This window comes from Typopeltis vanoorti, chromosome 2, assembly GCF_054136105.1.
Source record: "Typopeltis vanoorti isolate ZY-2024b chromosome 2, IOZ_Tvanoo_1.0, whole genome shotgun sequence".
In the NCBI taxonomy this organism is placed as follows: Eukaryota; Metazoa; Arthropoda; class Arachnida; order Uropygi; family Thelyphonidae; genus Typopeltis; species Typopeltis vanoorti.
Window position 1 is genome coordinate 131,543,636 of NC_143550.1, and position 17,219 is coordinate 131,560,854.

Below are 17,219 nucleotides of genomic sequence, written 5' to 3' on the forward strand. Positions count from 1 at the left end.
TTTTATATCCACTTCTTCCAGTTGGGATAGGGGATGCTTGTCATTTCTTTAGTTTCCAGCCTCTAATATTGCAATACAAATTTGCTAAAGACGGCATCAGAGATGAAGTGTTGTTATCTAAATTTGATGAAATATCAGCAATTAAAGATGAAGCAGAGATTTGTGAACTAGTAGCTGATGATTTTAAGTTTGCCATTACTTGATAAGCTTTAGGTTTCGAGGGTTGAGAAGGGTGACAATGCTCACCAAATATTTTACATATTGATAAATTATCCTCTTGCGATACTGCATGTACTCTTTTTTTTGCACTCTTCCTTTTCACATTTCCAATATCGTTTTTTCACCATATTTTATATCTATTCAGTAAACATAGTTCATATCATCTACTAATCTGACACCTCAGTGACTACTTTTCACTGTATAAACCAATATAACGGAGTTAGTGCATAGAAATATTTATCAAAGGAAGCACACAAGCAGACTGTCATTTAGAAAGCTTAATTTTAAAGAAATTACCTTCCTCTGATTAGTTGGTTGGTAAGGTCAGCAGATTTTTTGTTTCTAAAAGTAACTTTTTATTTCGCTGTAACTTTTTACAGCAAAAATGTCTTATAGTGAATTTTCCTACTGTAAAAATGTTTACAGCAAATTTTCCAGCTACAAACAATAACAATGAATCAAAAAATTAATGGCTTCTTGTGCCTGTGTTACAGAGCAAAGTTTTTCATATGATGGTGATGCATTGGAAATTTACACTCTCTTCCTATATTTAACTGAGATCTGTATTTATTTATTTATTTATTTTAAGGCAGCCACTGCAGAAAACCCGATTTCACAAAGATAAGATGTTGGAAATGAAAAAAGTGCACGAAAAGCTCTTGACTTTAGTGCAGAAAATTCATCATCACCGACCCAAAATTCAAATAGCGATTTAGATTCAAATTGTTGTTTGATTTCGCCGCTTGACTTGAAGTCTAAAATTGTTTCACTTCTTCAATTGAGAAACCTTCAGGGGTAATTTGAAATGGGTTTCTAACCCACTTGTACATTGCCATTATGTTGTCATTGGTTATAAAATAGTTTCTAAAATTCTTTATCAATATTGTTAAATGATTTTCAATAATTGCAAATAAAACTTTGTGTTGCTCTTCTGCCTTGTAGGTTTTGATAAATTCATCTACATTTGCAAATGTTTCTAATTTTTGTTGCTTTATGTTTTTGTTCCATAACTCTAGTTTTTTACAAAAAGCATTAACTTTGGTCTCTAAACTTCTCTGCTTCTTCGTGGCGATTTTCCTCTTCCAAGAAGATTGCTATTTCATCTCTTAATTCGTAAACATGTTGTAAACTTTTTCCCTGTGATAACATTTTATCTCGTAGTAAAATAGTAACGATGAATGTTCTGCTCCAGCCATGTCTTTGCAAAGTTCAGAAAACAGTCTTGATTTTAAGGGTCTCATTTTTATATAATTCACCACGGTTATAACCGTTGTTAACACAATGTTTAGACTAGGACTCATTTCCTTTGCAGCAAGAGCTTCTCTATGAATCATGCACTGTGTCCAAAATAATTTGAGCACCATCAGTACAAATTCCAACACAATTTTTCCACTGTATGTTTTCCTTGCATATAAAATCATCCAATATTTTGAACAATTCAGGTACTGTGGCTCTTCTTTCTATTGGTTTACAAAACATTAACTCTTCAACTGTTGATAATCCATTGCAAAATCGAACACAAGCAATTAAATGACAATTCTTGTTGCTATCTGTTGCCTTGTCAAGCTGAATTGAGAATAATTGGTCACAAAGCTTCAGCAAAAGTTGTTCCTGCATATCTTCACATATATCACCAATTCACGGGCAACGGTATCATTTGATAGATATGCACTGTAGTTGTTTAGTAAAACTTTCTCCAAGCATAGTTTTCACAATATCAATTGCAGCTGGCAGAATTAGGTCTTCTCCGATAGTGTATGGGGCTTTTTGCACCTAGCTATTTTATATGCAACTTTGTAGGAAGCTAGTAAAGCTTTTTCATTTACAGACAAGTTTTTTTAAAGCTAGATTTTTGCTTTTCAAAACATTTCAGTTTGGCAGCAAACACCTCTCGAGGTTAGTTAACATACTCATTATGAAGGATTTCCAAATGTCTTTTTCAGTTTCATGCTATCAGCCACCAAAATTTTTCAACAAATAACACACAGTAGTCTTTGTAAAACTGAAATCTAAATATTCTACTGCATACTTTCTTGATTTTACTTACGGAGTAATATTCTGTGAACCTGAATTTGTTAACATCGATGCTCCACAGTCATCAGATACTGCTTATGTCGAATTAAAAATTTATCAATTTTTCTACACTAGAAAAGATTGTTTTTATACCATGTAGACAGGATGTTGTGATGTGCTGCTATATTTACCAATTTTCGGATTGATGCACCAAAGAAGAAGAAGAATCACAGTCGTTGTGACAGAAGTAAAATAACGCCAGCCATCAACTTCTCACTGTTGGTCACTGTTAATGTTACTACCATCTTCCCATTTCAAGACGGTAGTAACATTTCAAGACGATTCAATGGTCTGTGCAGTGATGCCAGATCTATACGATTTTCGAATGATTTGATGACATATTTAAATTTGTATGAATATTTAAAAAATTTAATTAATTCCTAGTTTTTTTTTTGTTTTGCTGATGTTTATGGGTTTTGTCAGTGTCTCAACACAAGAATTGAAAGGGGGGAAGGTGGGGGGCACCACAAAAACTAATATTAAAAAATGGGACACGCATGAAAGAAGGTTGAGAAACACTGCACTATACTATTCTTTTGATTTATATGTGTTCGCTATTGTTATAGTGACAGTTGATTGTGCTGACTGTAATAGCTAATTTTCCAGATACTGTCATTTGTGCATAATGTATTCTTCTGTATTTTGATTTTTTTTTTTTTTCCCTTTCCTTCAAGATTTTTAGCATCAAGACAAGAAAGGATAAGACTTAATGCAAATGTTAATTGCTATATACTATCATGGATGTTGATCCTCCAGCTCTAAGTGGTTCAAATTTAAAACGATCCAGCAGTGCCCCAATGATTAATGTTTTAACAAGTTCAAGGTAAGTTACTGACTTAGATTTAGCAGATTATGAGAGTTAATAATTGTTTATTTCTAGTTCATGTTGTTATTTCTAATATAGTAATCTCTTGATTATCCACTTCTCTGACTAGCAGAAACACAATGATGATTAGCGCTGTTTAAGCTTTTGTAGCTGTTAAAAAAGATATTAGCATCTGTCCACTTGTCTACATGATGTTTTATTTTATTTTCCTTTCTTTGAAAAAATACTGTTCTTGTAGTAAAAAAAAAAATGTGCTATCATTTTTTTTTTGTTGCATAGTTTATTTTGTGCATATTTTTATTTACAAAATTGCATTGCTTACCATATGTTCATAATTTGAAACTTTTATTTAAATTAATATAAAATCAGAATAAGAAAAGCACATATAGTTAAAAAAAAAAAAAATTACAAAACATTTTCCATCCTGACAAAAAAAATGCATGTAACAATAATCTGTAATTCTGTAACACATCTGCAGCTGAGTGATGTATCCACTGAAAGTTACTATTGCAATTAAATTACTTCTATTTATTTTAATCATGTCCAGTAATTTTCACTAGTCTCTGATTGGAAACTTTTATGTGCGATTAAAATCTCCAGGTCATTATAGTGAAACTCATCTTTCACCCATATTGTTGTTTACTTTTTTGAAGCATTGGCATTCAGTTACATTTTATTATGGTATTACCTGTAATAGAAAGGTAATTTTTTTGCAAATTGAATGCTTGATGAGACTTCCAGAGTGTCAGGGACTTATCAAGGGAGGCTACATATCACTCACAGAAGCTTCTTGAATTCATTCACACTATTTGCACCCACCACCTCATAATATAAGTTATTCTAATTACACATTGCCCTGTGAGAGAGAAATTCTAGCTATCGCTACTTTCTTGACTATTCCTTTTACCTTCCAAAGATGCTCTCTTGTTCCCTCCTTGCCTTCTATGAAATGAAGGCAGGGAGAAGTTCCTTTCTCTTCTGTTTGCTGTCAACTGCAGTCTCATACATTCTAAGTCTATCCCTATAATCTGCCTTCTACAGTAATCTTTAATACTTCCTGTGCACAGTAGTCCAGGTGAGGTCATATCAGAAATAATGAGGTAAAAATGACTTTCTTATTCATATGCATCAGCATTCATTATTCAGCATTTCTATTATTCTCTGTATTGTATTTGCAGTCTTTGTTATATGATCCTTTGACTTCAGCTTCCTCTCTATCAAAACTCCATGATTGTAAGCCTAATCAGTTTCCTCTTGAATGATCCCACCAACACGATACTCCATTGGAGATCTCATCACATTGAAGTGCATAACTTTATTAATATTGAACTCTATTTTCACTTTCTCACAATTCCAGCCTCTTCAAATCATTTTGCAAGTGCTTAGGGATGTTATTCACATCTTTGTATCATCAGAAAACAGCTATATGTCTCTTGTCAAATCCTTTCTGATATCATTAATTTACAGATTGAAAACAGTGGACCAAGAACTAACCCCTGGAGTATACCATTGGCCACTTTAAATCCTAATGAAACCCCCCCCCCCCGGGTTTTCATTCCACGAAACAGGCAAACTGGTCATTAGAATACATGCAATTAACAGGCATAACACATTGGCCTCATAGCCTGAGTTGCTTCGGCCATAAATTCAAATCAACCAACCAATCACCCCCCCCCCAACACTTTTTGCTATTACCACAGACAAAAGTCCGTGGTAATACTTTGAAATCCCTCTTACCTTGAATGCACTGATGAATTTTTTAAAAAATGTTAGGCCCTAATTCTTCCATATTTGAAAATTCCGATATCAGCAAACTTTTGAACGTTGCAGGATTCTCAGTCTCTTAACCATGCTACCAGCCAAGACGTCTATAGACGTCAAGGTTATGATGGATGCAAAGTGCATTAAAATTGTAATACCATTGATATTACATTGAAATATAGGATGGATACGAAGCGTATGAGGATATTTGATCCATAATGGCGGGTAAGGTGGTTAATAAAGAGGATGTGTTAAAGAATGTTCTGACTGCCCAATAATTTTTTATGAAATATAATAATTATTATTATTATTACAGGCAACTCCAAGGAGTCGATAGACTCATTGAGGGAGGTCCTAACATCACGTCAAGAACAACTATTCGACATTCACACAGTATCTATCATACCTTTCCTTGAACTCATTCACAGTCATGGCACCCACAACAGACTCTGGCAGCTTATTCCACTCATTCACCACTCTCCAAGTAAAAAACCTAGCTCTAACACCCTTGCTAACCACACTCTTACCCGGCTTCCATGTATGGCCCTAGTCCGCCCCACCAGTCCTATTCTCAAAAATATCTTCTGAATTAATCTTATAGAAACCCTTCAGTAATTTGAATGTCGCAATCATATCACCCCTTTTCCACCTATCAACCAATTTCTGCAACCCACAAATCTTCAACCTGTTCTCATAAGGTTCATTCCATAGACCTGTTATCATCTTGGTCACTCGTCTCTGGATCCTCTTCACCTCCTCCCCATCAAGAAGGAACCCCTGCGCCCATATCTGGACACAGTAGTCTAGATGGGGGTCTTATCAAGGCTCAATACAGAGGAACAATAATCTGTTTGTCTCTGCTTGTTAAAGTATTTTTCAGCAACCAAGTTGCTGAAAAATACTTTAACAAGCAGATGAACTTTGATGAACTGATTTAGCCACTTTTGGGATGTGTCCCCTAAACTTTAACTCCCTATCCACCGACACACCCAAATCCCTGGCCTCGTCAATCTCCTGGAGAATGATTCCACCAATGTGATATACTGCTGCTAATCTTTTCACCCCAAAATGCATAACCTTGCACTTTGCCACATTAAATTGACATCCATCCTCCTTAGCCCAGTCCTCCAAACTATCCAAATCATCCTGCAAAATTTTGATATCTTATGCACTCACTATTGCTGTACCCAACATTGCATCATCAGCAAACAAATGAACAGTTCCTCTCATATCCTTTCCTATATCGTTAATGAACAAATTGAACAGTAGTGGTCCAAGAACAGAACCCTGCGGCATACCACTAGTCACAGACCGTCTTTTGGACTCTATTCCTGAATAAACCACTCTCTGATATCTCTCCATCAACCACCCTCCTATCCATCTCACCAACCCTATATCCATCCCCGTATGCAGTTTACTGATTAGAATTCCATGTGATATGCTGTCAAAGGTCTTAGCAAGGTCCAGTAGAATCACTGTAAGCACTTATCCAGTTCAGCAGTCACTGTGGTATAAAACTTGAGCAAGTTACTGAAGCATGATCTACCCTTCACAAACCATGCTGTCCCCCATACAGTATCCCATTTTCATCTATCCAATCCTGTATTTTCCTCATCACTATTTTCTCCAAGACCTTGACAACGATTCCTGATATGCTGATCGGTCTGTAATTTACAACAGCAGTCTTGGAACCTCCTTTATGCAGTGGAGCTATTTTCCCCTCTTTCCCCCCTCGGGACTAACCCAGACCCGAGACTCAAATTAAACAAAATGGTCAAGGGCAATGACAATTCTTTAGCTGCTTCACGTATGACAGGAGCTAGTATTCCATCCAATCCCACAGATGTATTGATATTGAGGTTTTGTAATAGACTATTCACCTCCACTTCATTCACCACAATTCCCATATAAGCTATTGGTTCATTCATTCCTGCAATGTCACCACCTGGATGATATACTCTTGCAAAGTGCTTGCTTAGTAATTCCGTTATATCAACTGATTCAGTTACCTCCCTACCATCGGCATTCTTTAAAATCATTCTCCCATATACATTTTTTCTTTTACTTGCAGCATATCGAAAAAACTGTTTGGGATTCTCTTTAGCCTTGTATGAGTTAAATGGTGTTATTCATCCATTTAAACCCTACTTGATTTATTATTCTGACTAGGTATACAGTCAGCCATTGCCTCCTGCAAACACTTCTTACTTGCTTCCCATGCACTATCAACATCCAGCCCTTGCAGTTTTACATGCCATGGCACTGAACCAATCAAACTCCTAAGCTTGTCATACTTACCAGCCCGATAATTCCACATGTACCCTGTCTTAATTGTAAATTCCACATCTTTTGCCACCTCCCAAGTCAAGACCCTATGATCACTCTTACCAATTGGTGGGAAAGTGGTCATATTCGTTATAGCCAAATTCTCAGATGCAATTACTAGGTCAAGCACTCTCTGACCCCTAGTATTTTCCATTACATGCTGTCGCAGATAGTTATTCCTTAATGACCGCATAAAATCCAAATCCTTCCTCCCATGTGTCCTCTCCTCCTTCCAATCAATGTTACCATAATTGAAATCTCCCATAACAATTACCCTCCTTCCATTCATTTCTTCTATTTGCTTATGCATACTATCTCCACCATCTATTCCATTAACTAGTCTATAGCAGCACCCAACTGTATATTTTGTTCTGCTAGTCTCAGTCTCACACCAAATAGCCTCAAATGTGCTCTTTTCTCTATCCTGTAGTTCCATTTTCTCCTTGGCTGCAGCTCATCAGCTATCATGAATAAAACTCCTCCCCCCATTTTATTTTTCCTTTCACTACTGAACACACCATATTCCTCACGTTCAATCCCAATAGCCAATATCTTCTGGCAGCCATGTATCACTAATGCCAATAACCTGTGGCGTGGAAGTGCCAACCAAGGCCAAAAATTCTTCCTTGTTGTTCCTAATACTTCTGGCATTAGTATACATGAATTGCAGAAGCCCATTTGTCCCATCCCTATTTTGATGCCTTGTACTAACTATCCCATTCTGATTTGTTGTCCTTCGTACTCGCTCAGGCATATTCTACGCATTCATACACTCAACTGTCTCCCTAAAGTCTGCATATCTACTCCCCACCACCACCTTAATAACTCTGGTTTCCCTAATTCTGCACATCCACTTCATTCAGCAACATCTTTTCAAGTCTCTGTGCACCAAATCCATTCAAATGTAAACCAGCCATCTTATATAAATCCTTTTGCCCATCAAATTCACTCCACACATCCACAAATTCCACATCACTCCTTCATAATTCGCACATAAAGTCATTAGCAATTTTGGCCCTCCTTCTATACTCTTCACTGTCATACTGCGGCAACAAGCTTATGATCCTAACTGTCTCACTCTTCTCTTTTGCTACCTCAAGTAATTCCTTCAAATCCTCTCTCATAGCCATTTTGTCTCCTTTCAAATCATTCTTCTAGTAGCAAGACTTATACGTTGGTCATACATAACTGGTAATTAGCTTACAGAATTAACAACGCATAAAAGATATTAATTAAAGGCAACTTTAATGAATAACTTCAATATTTTGGCAACATCACATTGCCATCTTCAGGAACATAAAAATATGGTATGTGCACGGAGGCACTAACAAAAGCAAATGAAGAAGAAGGCAAGAAACTAATATTGTTCCTAAAGTCCTAATGGTGCCCTCTGGCAGGCTAATTGGGTTGTCTTGGCCATTGGGCTGAAGTTCTCATAATGTAAGTTTCCCAAATTTGGGGTAGTTTCATACACCCAAATTTGTTGAGGTTTGGAACGTTTTTTAGAACTGCTGTGGTGTATTATTTTAGTTTTCTTCTAACGAATTCTATGGCGGGTATCTAAGGCATGGTCTGCCAGCCCAGAGTAGCTGTACTGGTGAAACTGGATGTACTTTTTGTTCTGAAATCCTGATATTTGCTGTCCTGCCTGTTTGGCCAAAGTAGGACAATTTGCAGCTGCAAGACACCAGGTAGGTCTAGGGGAAGTGGTTGGTCTTTGGTAGAGCAGATAAGGGATGCCAGTCTTCTACCAAAGACACACCACTTGCCCTAGATCTACCTGGTGTATACCAGGTCCCTTGCAGCTGCAAATTGTCCTACTTTGGGCAAACAGGCAGGACAGCAAACATCAGGATTTCAGAACACAAAGATTACATCTGGTTTTACCAGTACAGCCACTCTGGGCTGGCAGACCATGCCTTAGATACCTGCCATAGAATTTGTTGGAAGAAAACTAAAATGATACACCGCAGCAAGTTCAAGTACGAAAGATTATTCAAGGAATCATCAGCAGCTCTAAAAAACTTTCCAAACCTCAACAAATTTGGGTGCATGAAACTACCCCAAATTTGGGAGACTTACATTATGAGAACTTCAGCCCAACGGCCAAGACAACCCAATTAACCCGTCAGAGGGCACCATTAGGACTTTAGGAACAATATTAGTTTCTTGCCTTCTTCCTCATTTGCTTTTGTTAGTGCCTGCATGCACATGCCATATTTTTATGTTCCTGAAGATGGCAACATGATGTTGCCAAAATATTGAAGTTATTCATTAAAGTTGCCTTTAATTAATATCTTTTATGCATTGTTAATTTTGTAAGCTAATTACCAGTTCAAATCATTCCAATTATTAATTAATTAACAATCATAATTAAACAAATGGAAATATGATGATTTCCCTAAATCCCTTATTTTTTTTGCATATTTAAAAAATGTTGCTATTTTCTTATTACTGTCACCTGAGAAATAAAGTTAGAAATACACTTTATCCAAGTGTAAGCAAACAAGTTTGCTACTGAAGTTACTTCAGAACTGGGCAACTCGTATACAGAGACTAATGACTTCACATCACTTACCTTATATCCCATAATGCAAAGTGCATATCCTTTTGGACATGTATAATGCTATGCATTATGGGAAGGGCCACTACTTCCAGTTTCGCTCTTTATTGAGATCTCATCAGTGGGAGTCAGACTCAGAAGTTATATGAAGGTTGAAGTAATGCAGAAGTCACATTTCTATACACGAGGGTGGTCTGAAAAGTTCTCGGCCTCGACCATAGATAGCAACACTCAAGAAGATTTTTTTTTTCTAAGTTGGTACATCTGTCATAAGCATCCATGTGAAACTGGAAGTCATTCTATTAAGTAGTTTGTTTTATACAGCTATCTGAAACAAAAGTGTTGTCTGTATCCCTTCAAATGGATAAAATTGAGTATCGTGCGGTTATAAAATTCTTTGCAAAAGAAGATATAACAGCAAAAGAAATTCATTCGAAGTTCATAAAAGTTTATGGGCAATCTTCTCCTTCGTTTTTGACGATTAAGAAATGGGCTACTAAGTTTAAACGCAGCTGTACCAGCCTTGAAGATGATTCACATGAAGGACGTCCAAAAAGTGTAACAACACCAGAAATCATTGATGACTATTGGATGACTGGTGAGTGAAAGTGGGTGAAATTGCTGAGACTATAGGCATTTCAAAAGAACGTGTAGGATATATTTTGCATGAAGAATTGCAAATGAAAAAACTTTGCGCAAGTGGGTGCCACGCTTGCTCACAGCAGATCAAAAATACACTTGCATGAAAATCTCTGAACAGTGCTTGGAGTGTTTTAATAAGAATAAAACTGATTTTGTGCATTGATTTATTACTATGGATCAGACTTCGATTTACCATTACACACCAAAATCCAAACAGCAGTCAAAACAGTGGACAGAAGTCAGTTCCATCAGCAGGAAAGGTCCTGGCACTGTTGTTTTGCTTTGCTTAAGGCATTTTTATGTTAAAGATACCAAGCAATTTTAAACCTGGTTTTACTCCATTTTTTTCCAAGTAAGCAAACAGACAAAATGTCAAGTTTGCGCCTGCAATTTATGCAAGACTAGCTGATCCCACAGGTAGTGCAAGACCAAGGCAACTCGTGGTAAAGGTGGAGCAAGCTCTGATCACTAATCTTAATATTTACCCTTAATGCCAAAACACATCTCCAAGAAGGGGATGTATGATGTTTTGTATTAAAGGCAAGGGGCCACTACCCAGACCGGTTTCGACATTTATTGAGGTCTCATCAGTGGGAGCCAGGCTAGAAATACCAAGATTTAGTAATGCAGAGCTTGTAAGTATTTTACCAAAACAAGTTACCATAAGGTGTTATAACCTTATTAAATAAAAATCTCAGGAGGAGATATAGATGTAGAAAGTATTTTTAACTTGGGTATAGTTATGTTAAAGATACCAAGCAATTTTAAACCTGGTTTTACTCCATTTTTTTCCAAGTAAGCAAACAGACAAAATGTCAAGTTTGCACCTGCAATTTATGCAAGACTAGCTGATCCCACAGGTAGTGCAAGACCAAGGCAACTCGTGGTAAAGGTGGAGCAAGATCTGATCACTAATCTTAATATTTACCCTTAATGCCAAAACACATCTCCAAGAAGGGGATGTATGATGTTTTGTATTAAAGGCAAGGGGCCACTACCCAGACTGGTTTCGACCTTTATTGAGGTCGAATGGGAGTTCATGTCTCTCATCATAGGCCTTTGGAGAATAAAGCATGCTGAGGGTCAGCAAACAGTAAGAGAGGAAAATAATGAAAGATAGAGTAGGATAGTAGGAGGTAAAAGAGGCCTCAGTCAACCTGTTTAGCCTTATATGGCTAATTGGTCTGTGACACATATTCTCACTTTATCTGTTCAAAAAAAAAAAGAAAATTTAACCATAAAAATTTTTGACTAAAGTTCACTTATAAATTTATCCTTAATAATTTCGTCAGTTATCTATGAAGGAGATCCATTGACCTGTTTTGAAAACAGTATTTTCAGTTAGAACATTTTTTTAAATTACATGAAAATTAAAGGACTTAAGGTCCGGTCAGTTGAACTGAAAGGGAACAAAATAAGGAACTTACAGACCTGGTACCACTGGGACTTAGAATGGGGTAGAAGACTGGCCCGGGAGATGCCGCTCACAAGGAGCAGCACCGCCTCGCAGTAAGCCTTCGCAGCTCGGGTTCTCAGATCTACCCCCCTTATTTGGAGTAAAGGAAACCGTGCCAGCGAAAGCTTTGTGGCAAGGAAGAACAAAGTGGTTGTTATTTTTCCTAGGGAGAGTTAGGTGGAGTTTTGGAGATACTAAAGAAATATACAGGGCTTGATGCGTCCCTGTATAAGAAAGCATATTTTCGGTGGTTTGCAGTATTTGTTCACAAATTTAAAGTCGCCTAGTAGATGTCTCTCTTGCGCAAGAAATTTAGGAAGATAAAAAAAGAAACCTTTCCTTATTCCTGCGTACATTAAATTTGCGTCCCGTACCTGGGATTTTTTCCGTACCTTCCAGATGTGATACTTTAAGATGTTAATTAAAAAAATGGCGAATTTTTGGGTCTTGTTGAATGATGGCGGGAATTGCAGGTGTATGACCTCTTCTAGTGATAGCATCGGGATTCCCAGTGCTGTGCTCAGTCTTTGCCAGACGCGTTGGGCTGGTGGGCAAAAATAAAAGAAATGCTCCACCGTTTCCATGCCCCGGCAGACATCACAAAAGGGATCGCACGGACTGGGTACGTACCTAGATTTAACCTGTTTCACCGGGAGCCACCCATAAGCTATTCGCCAGGCCAGATCCCGATGAAAAGGCTGTCCCCAGCTATTCTTGATGTTTTTAAAGAGAATTTCATTGTTTGTCCCGAGGTTTGGTGTATCACGCCTGGAGAGTTGGAAGAAATCCCAGTATACTGCTTTGAGTTTGTGTGTGAGGATTTCTGTTCCTTTGTCTCTAAGTACTGTGAGTGATTTTACTAGTGTGCGGTACCACTTGGGCACAACCCTTGCACGGGGTCCAGCATAGTCCGTGGTTCCAAAGAGGGGGAGGAAAAGTCCTATAAAATATCTAATTAGGAGGCCTGAAATATGGTTTGAGTTTAAGGCCTTCCGTACGGTTTTGAATGTATTTGCATAAAGCAAGCTTTTGAGATCAGGCAGAGCGTACCCCCTTCTTCATGTTTTAGTTGCAGGTATTGTTTTTTAACCTCGTGTTTTTTTTCATTCCAGAAGAAATCTATGAGTTTTTTGGATAATTGGTTTTCTTGTAGCAGTGTGATGCCTGTGATATTGACTGTGTGCATCAGCATGGGTAATGATTGTTTTTATCACTGTGGCTCTGGCATAAAAGGAGAAAAAGGTCGGTTTGAATAGACTTATCTTTTCCGTACTTATTTCCTGTAATTTTTTAACTGGTAAAGCTAGCGACTCAGAAAAGGGAACTCCTAGTATTGTTAGTGGCTGCATATGCAGCGCTAAACCGTAGGGAAGTCCGGTGTTATGGAAATTTCCAAAATTTTTGATTTTGGTTTTTTGTGTATTAACTCGGAGACCACTGACTATGCTGAAGTTTTGCAGTATGTCAAGATAGATGCAGATAGACTCAGAGTCTCTGAGTGTGGCCACTACATCATCTGCATATGCTACTATTTTGCACTGTTTGGAGACTTGGGGCAGTGGAATACCATTAATTGCAGGAGTGTTCTCTATTCTTTGGATGAGGGGTTCTAATGCTAGGGAAAAGAGAAGGGGACTTAGTGGGCAGCCTTGCCTAACCCCTCTCTTTATACGGATTGGTTCTGTCAGAAACCCATTAATAGATAGTTGTGTCGAGGCCTCCGCGTACATATGTTTAATTGTACGCCGAAGTCTCGGGCCTATGCCTACTTTTTTTAAGGTGTCCTGTAAGTACGTGTGGCTGACGCTGTCGAACACTTTTTCCAGGTTGGTGGAGAGAAGTGCCAGGGGGTATTTTTTTCCTTGGCCAGTCTGATTAGGTCTCTTAGCAGGAAGAGATTAAATTCCATAGATCTACCAGGGATTCCATACACCTGTGAACTTGTTATTATGTTTTCTATTCTACCCTTAATGCGTGTACAGATGATTTTTGCGAAAAGTTTATAGTCTAGGTTAGTTAAGGAGATGGGACGCCAGTTATTTGACAAGGTCCGATCTTGGTCTTTTTTGGGGATAAAGATTGTATAGCTCTTAGCGAATTCCTCGGGGATGTTTCCCAAAGTGAGGAATTCGTTAAAGATCTTTACTAGTGCTGGCAGTACAAGGTCCCAGATAGATCTATAGAATTCTATCCCCAGTCCGTCTGGCCCTGGGGTCTTTTTTGTCTTCATCGTTTTGCACATGGCTTTTATTTCAGCTGCAGTTATCGGCCTGTCATGCAGGGCCCTAAGATGCTCGGGAAAACGTTTGACGTTCCACTCACTGAAGTCATCCGTGCCCTGCTGGTCAGCGAAGATGCCGAGATACTGCTGGAAAAGTGACGTGAAAGTGACGGAGTATTTCATGGGTTGAATTTAGAATCTGGCCTTTCTCCTCGATCTGGTAAATCGTTCTTTCATCGTTTGCTGCCACCCGTTGTTGATTGTACAATGCGGCGGAGGGTGTTTCCAAATTTCTGAGATAGAGTCTCGTGCGAAAGTCGAGGTCATCGACTCTACTCTGCCGCTCTTGCTGCAGCTCTGTTTCTACCTGTCTGATAAGATGTCCGCAGGGAACTCCGCTCCGTTCGCTTGACCGGTACCAGCCGAGTTCCCTGTAGAGATCCCTCAGCTGTTTACGTTGTTGGTAGACCCTTTCATGCCCACATTTTTGAAACAGTTCCTTAGCCTTCCACTTAAAGTGCAGCCAGTTTTCCCAGTCCCAGTTGATGTTTGTCCATTCATCACAGAGTTTCTGTAGCTGGTCGCTAAAAAGACTGGGAAAGGTAGGAGGAAGTCTCCAATGACCTCTGGCTGTTTCCATAACCTCTGGGAGTGTAATTTTTAAAATGACCAATTTGTGGTCTGTTGACATGTTGTGTGCTGTGGTGTGACGTGTCTTTTGAACATACTGTTCCAAGTTTTGGGACACATACACCCTATCTAGTCTCATCGATATCTTGCCGCAGCACCACGTTGTTTCTACCTTCGATGGGTTATTCCTCCTCCAGACATCGACGAGATCAAAATTTACACAGCATCTTTTTAGAGCGGCGGTTCCACCGGTTCCGGAGTTTGTGTTCCCGCCTACTTTGTCCAAACGTGTGTCTTCCACACAATTCCAGTCCCCTGCTACTATTAGGTATTCTGCTCCCAAGAGGTAGTTTTCAAGGGCAGAGAAGAAACCGCTTCTGTGGTATGGGTTGTTCGGGGCGTATACTGCAACAAGCCGGATGGTACGGCCACCGTACTTCCAGTCCACCATTATTAGACGTCCCATGGCGTCCTTCTGGACGTTGAAGAACCCCCCCGCGATTGGGGGGCGAATTAGTATCCCCACCCCTCGCAAGTGAGCATCCCTAAAGCACCAGTAGCTGGTGACTGGGTAGCTTCTCGAGAAGTTCTCCACGTCCCAATGCTTATAAAATTAGGTTTCTTGAATCAGGAGGATATTAATTTTGTACCTTAACATTAGCTTCCAGACAGTGCTTTGTGCGAAGGGGTTGCATAAACCGTTGGTGTTTAAAGTGGCAATTTTAAAATCCATGTTGGTATTTGGAGGAAGGGGGGGGTGTTGTCTGTTTGTTGCTCTACATGTTCCACCTGTGATTCGCTATCGGAGCTGTTTGGAATATCCATAACGAGGTCGTTTTGAAATTCCATTTCTGTGACGCTATAAATGTCCGTGCTGCAGATATGTGAATGGGGTTCTGCAGGTTGGTCCGCTACTGGGGATAGGTTTCCTGTCTTTGTTACCGCCTCCTCAAGGGGCTGGGTGCCTTCGCGTTGGCTTGTAGTTTGGATGTTGTCCATTTCATCTTCTGACGAGAGTAGGCTGCTTTGTTTAGCCTTTTTTGCCTCTTCTGTTTCTGCCTCTCTTGTGCGCTTTATTGGGGCGCTGGTTGTTACAACTTCTTCCTCTTTGCTGCGGGTTTCGAAGTTGGCTGTTATTTCCTTGATGTGGCGGGTTGCCCTGGGTGTCTTACCCGTTACAGGTTTCATGGAGGTTGTGTTTTCTGCTAGTGTTTCTTTTTCGGTCTGTTGCCGGAGCTCTGGAAAATCGCTCCCTGATGATACCTCAGGTTTACCGAGGGGTATAGCCCTGATCGGTATTATGGTCCCTCCAGCTGCTTCTGAGAGTGTTCTGTGCAAGCACGTGTCCACTTTATGGTTCAAGTCCCCACATTAAGACAAGCTTCTGTGCAGTTTACTATTTTGTGCTCTGTTGATTTGCAATTTCTGCACTGTAGTTTTGGGCATTCTGCCCCTAGGTGACCCTCAGAGTTACATCGGAAACACAATCTTTTAACACCCGGGTAATTAACCATGACCCTTGTTTGGCCCACTAAAATGAAGTTGGGAACTTCCTTTTTCATATCCATCTGTATTTCAACGTCGCCTGTTTTCCAGCCTTTGTAATCAGCATGTTCAAATGCTTTGATACTAATAATATCGCCCCATTGGCTAAAAAATTTCTTGACGTTGTCTTCATTCTCCAGGTATTCCAAGGGAAATCTAGTTATTCTTAACGTTTTCCGTAAACTCCCTATTAAATAAGGTTTGATCGTTTGTCCCGCACAGGGGAAACCCTCTAATAATTTGCTTCTTGTTTGGTCATTTTTAACTACAATTTGGAATCTTTCTTTTGAGTACGGTGTGAAACCGTATATGTTTTCTGCCCCTACTGTATCAATCAGAGCTTTCACTAACGTCCGCTCATCTGGGAGCCGCTTGACTTCGATGCCAAGCGTTCTAGTTCTGGGTAAGAATAACGGCATTGTTGGGGGAAGACCTAACTACTGGCTGTAGAAGGGGGGGAGGTAAAGGAGGGCGAGGTCGGGGAACTCCCGGTGTCCCTCACAACAAGTGAAAAGATAGCAGAAGGAATGGGTAAAAGAGCCAATAATAAGAAAAAAGGTCTTACCAACGCTTAGGTACTTCTGTAGAAAGTGAGCATGGAGCTCTCTCTTCGGGCCGCGGGAACTGGATCCTCTTTTGGACTGGAAGGCACAGGTTCTTTCTTCTTCGAACTGGAACTGGAGCTCTCTTTCACGTCTTGGCGAATAAGGTCTCATCAGTTGGAGCCAGGCTAGAAATACCAAGATTTAGTAATGCAGAGCTTGTAAGTATTTTACCAAAACAAGTTACCATAAGGTGTTATAACCTTATTAAATAAAAATCTCAGGAGGAGATATAGATGTAGAAAGTATTTTTAACTTGGGTATAGTTATGTTAAAGAATCCTTGGTAAAATACTTACAAGCTCTGCATTACTAAATCTTGGTATTTCTAGCCTGGCTCCCACTGATGAGACCTCA

At 39.2% G+C, this 17,219-nt stretch overlaps 1 protein-coding gene across 1 annotated transcript in view; it reads left to right on the forward strand.

Annotated features, from left to right (window-relative positions):
• The window catches only part of LOC150109438 (P2R1A-PPP2R2A-interacting phosphatase regulator 1), a 208,785-nt gene that overhangs the window by 34,961 nt on the left and 156,605 nt on the right, over window positions 1–17,219 (forward strand). The window contains exon 2 of the mRNA XM_090413162.1: window positions 2,967–3,115. Within this exon, the coding sequence (XP_090269288.1) occupies window positions 3,030–3,115 (86 nt within the window). The 5' untranslated portion in view covers window positions 2,967–3,029. The remainder of the gene's footprint in view (window positions 1–2,966; window positions 3,116–17,219) is intronic.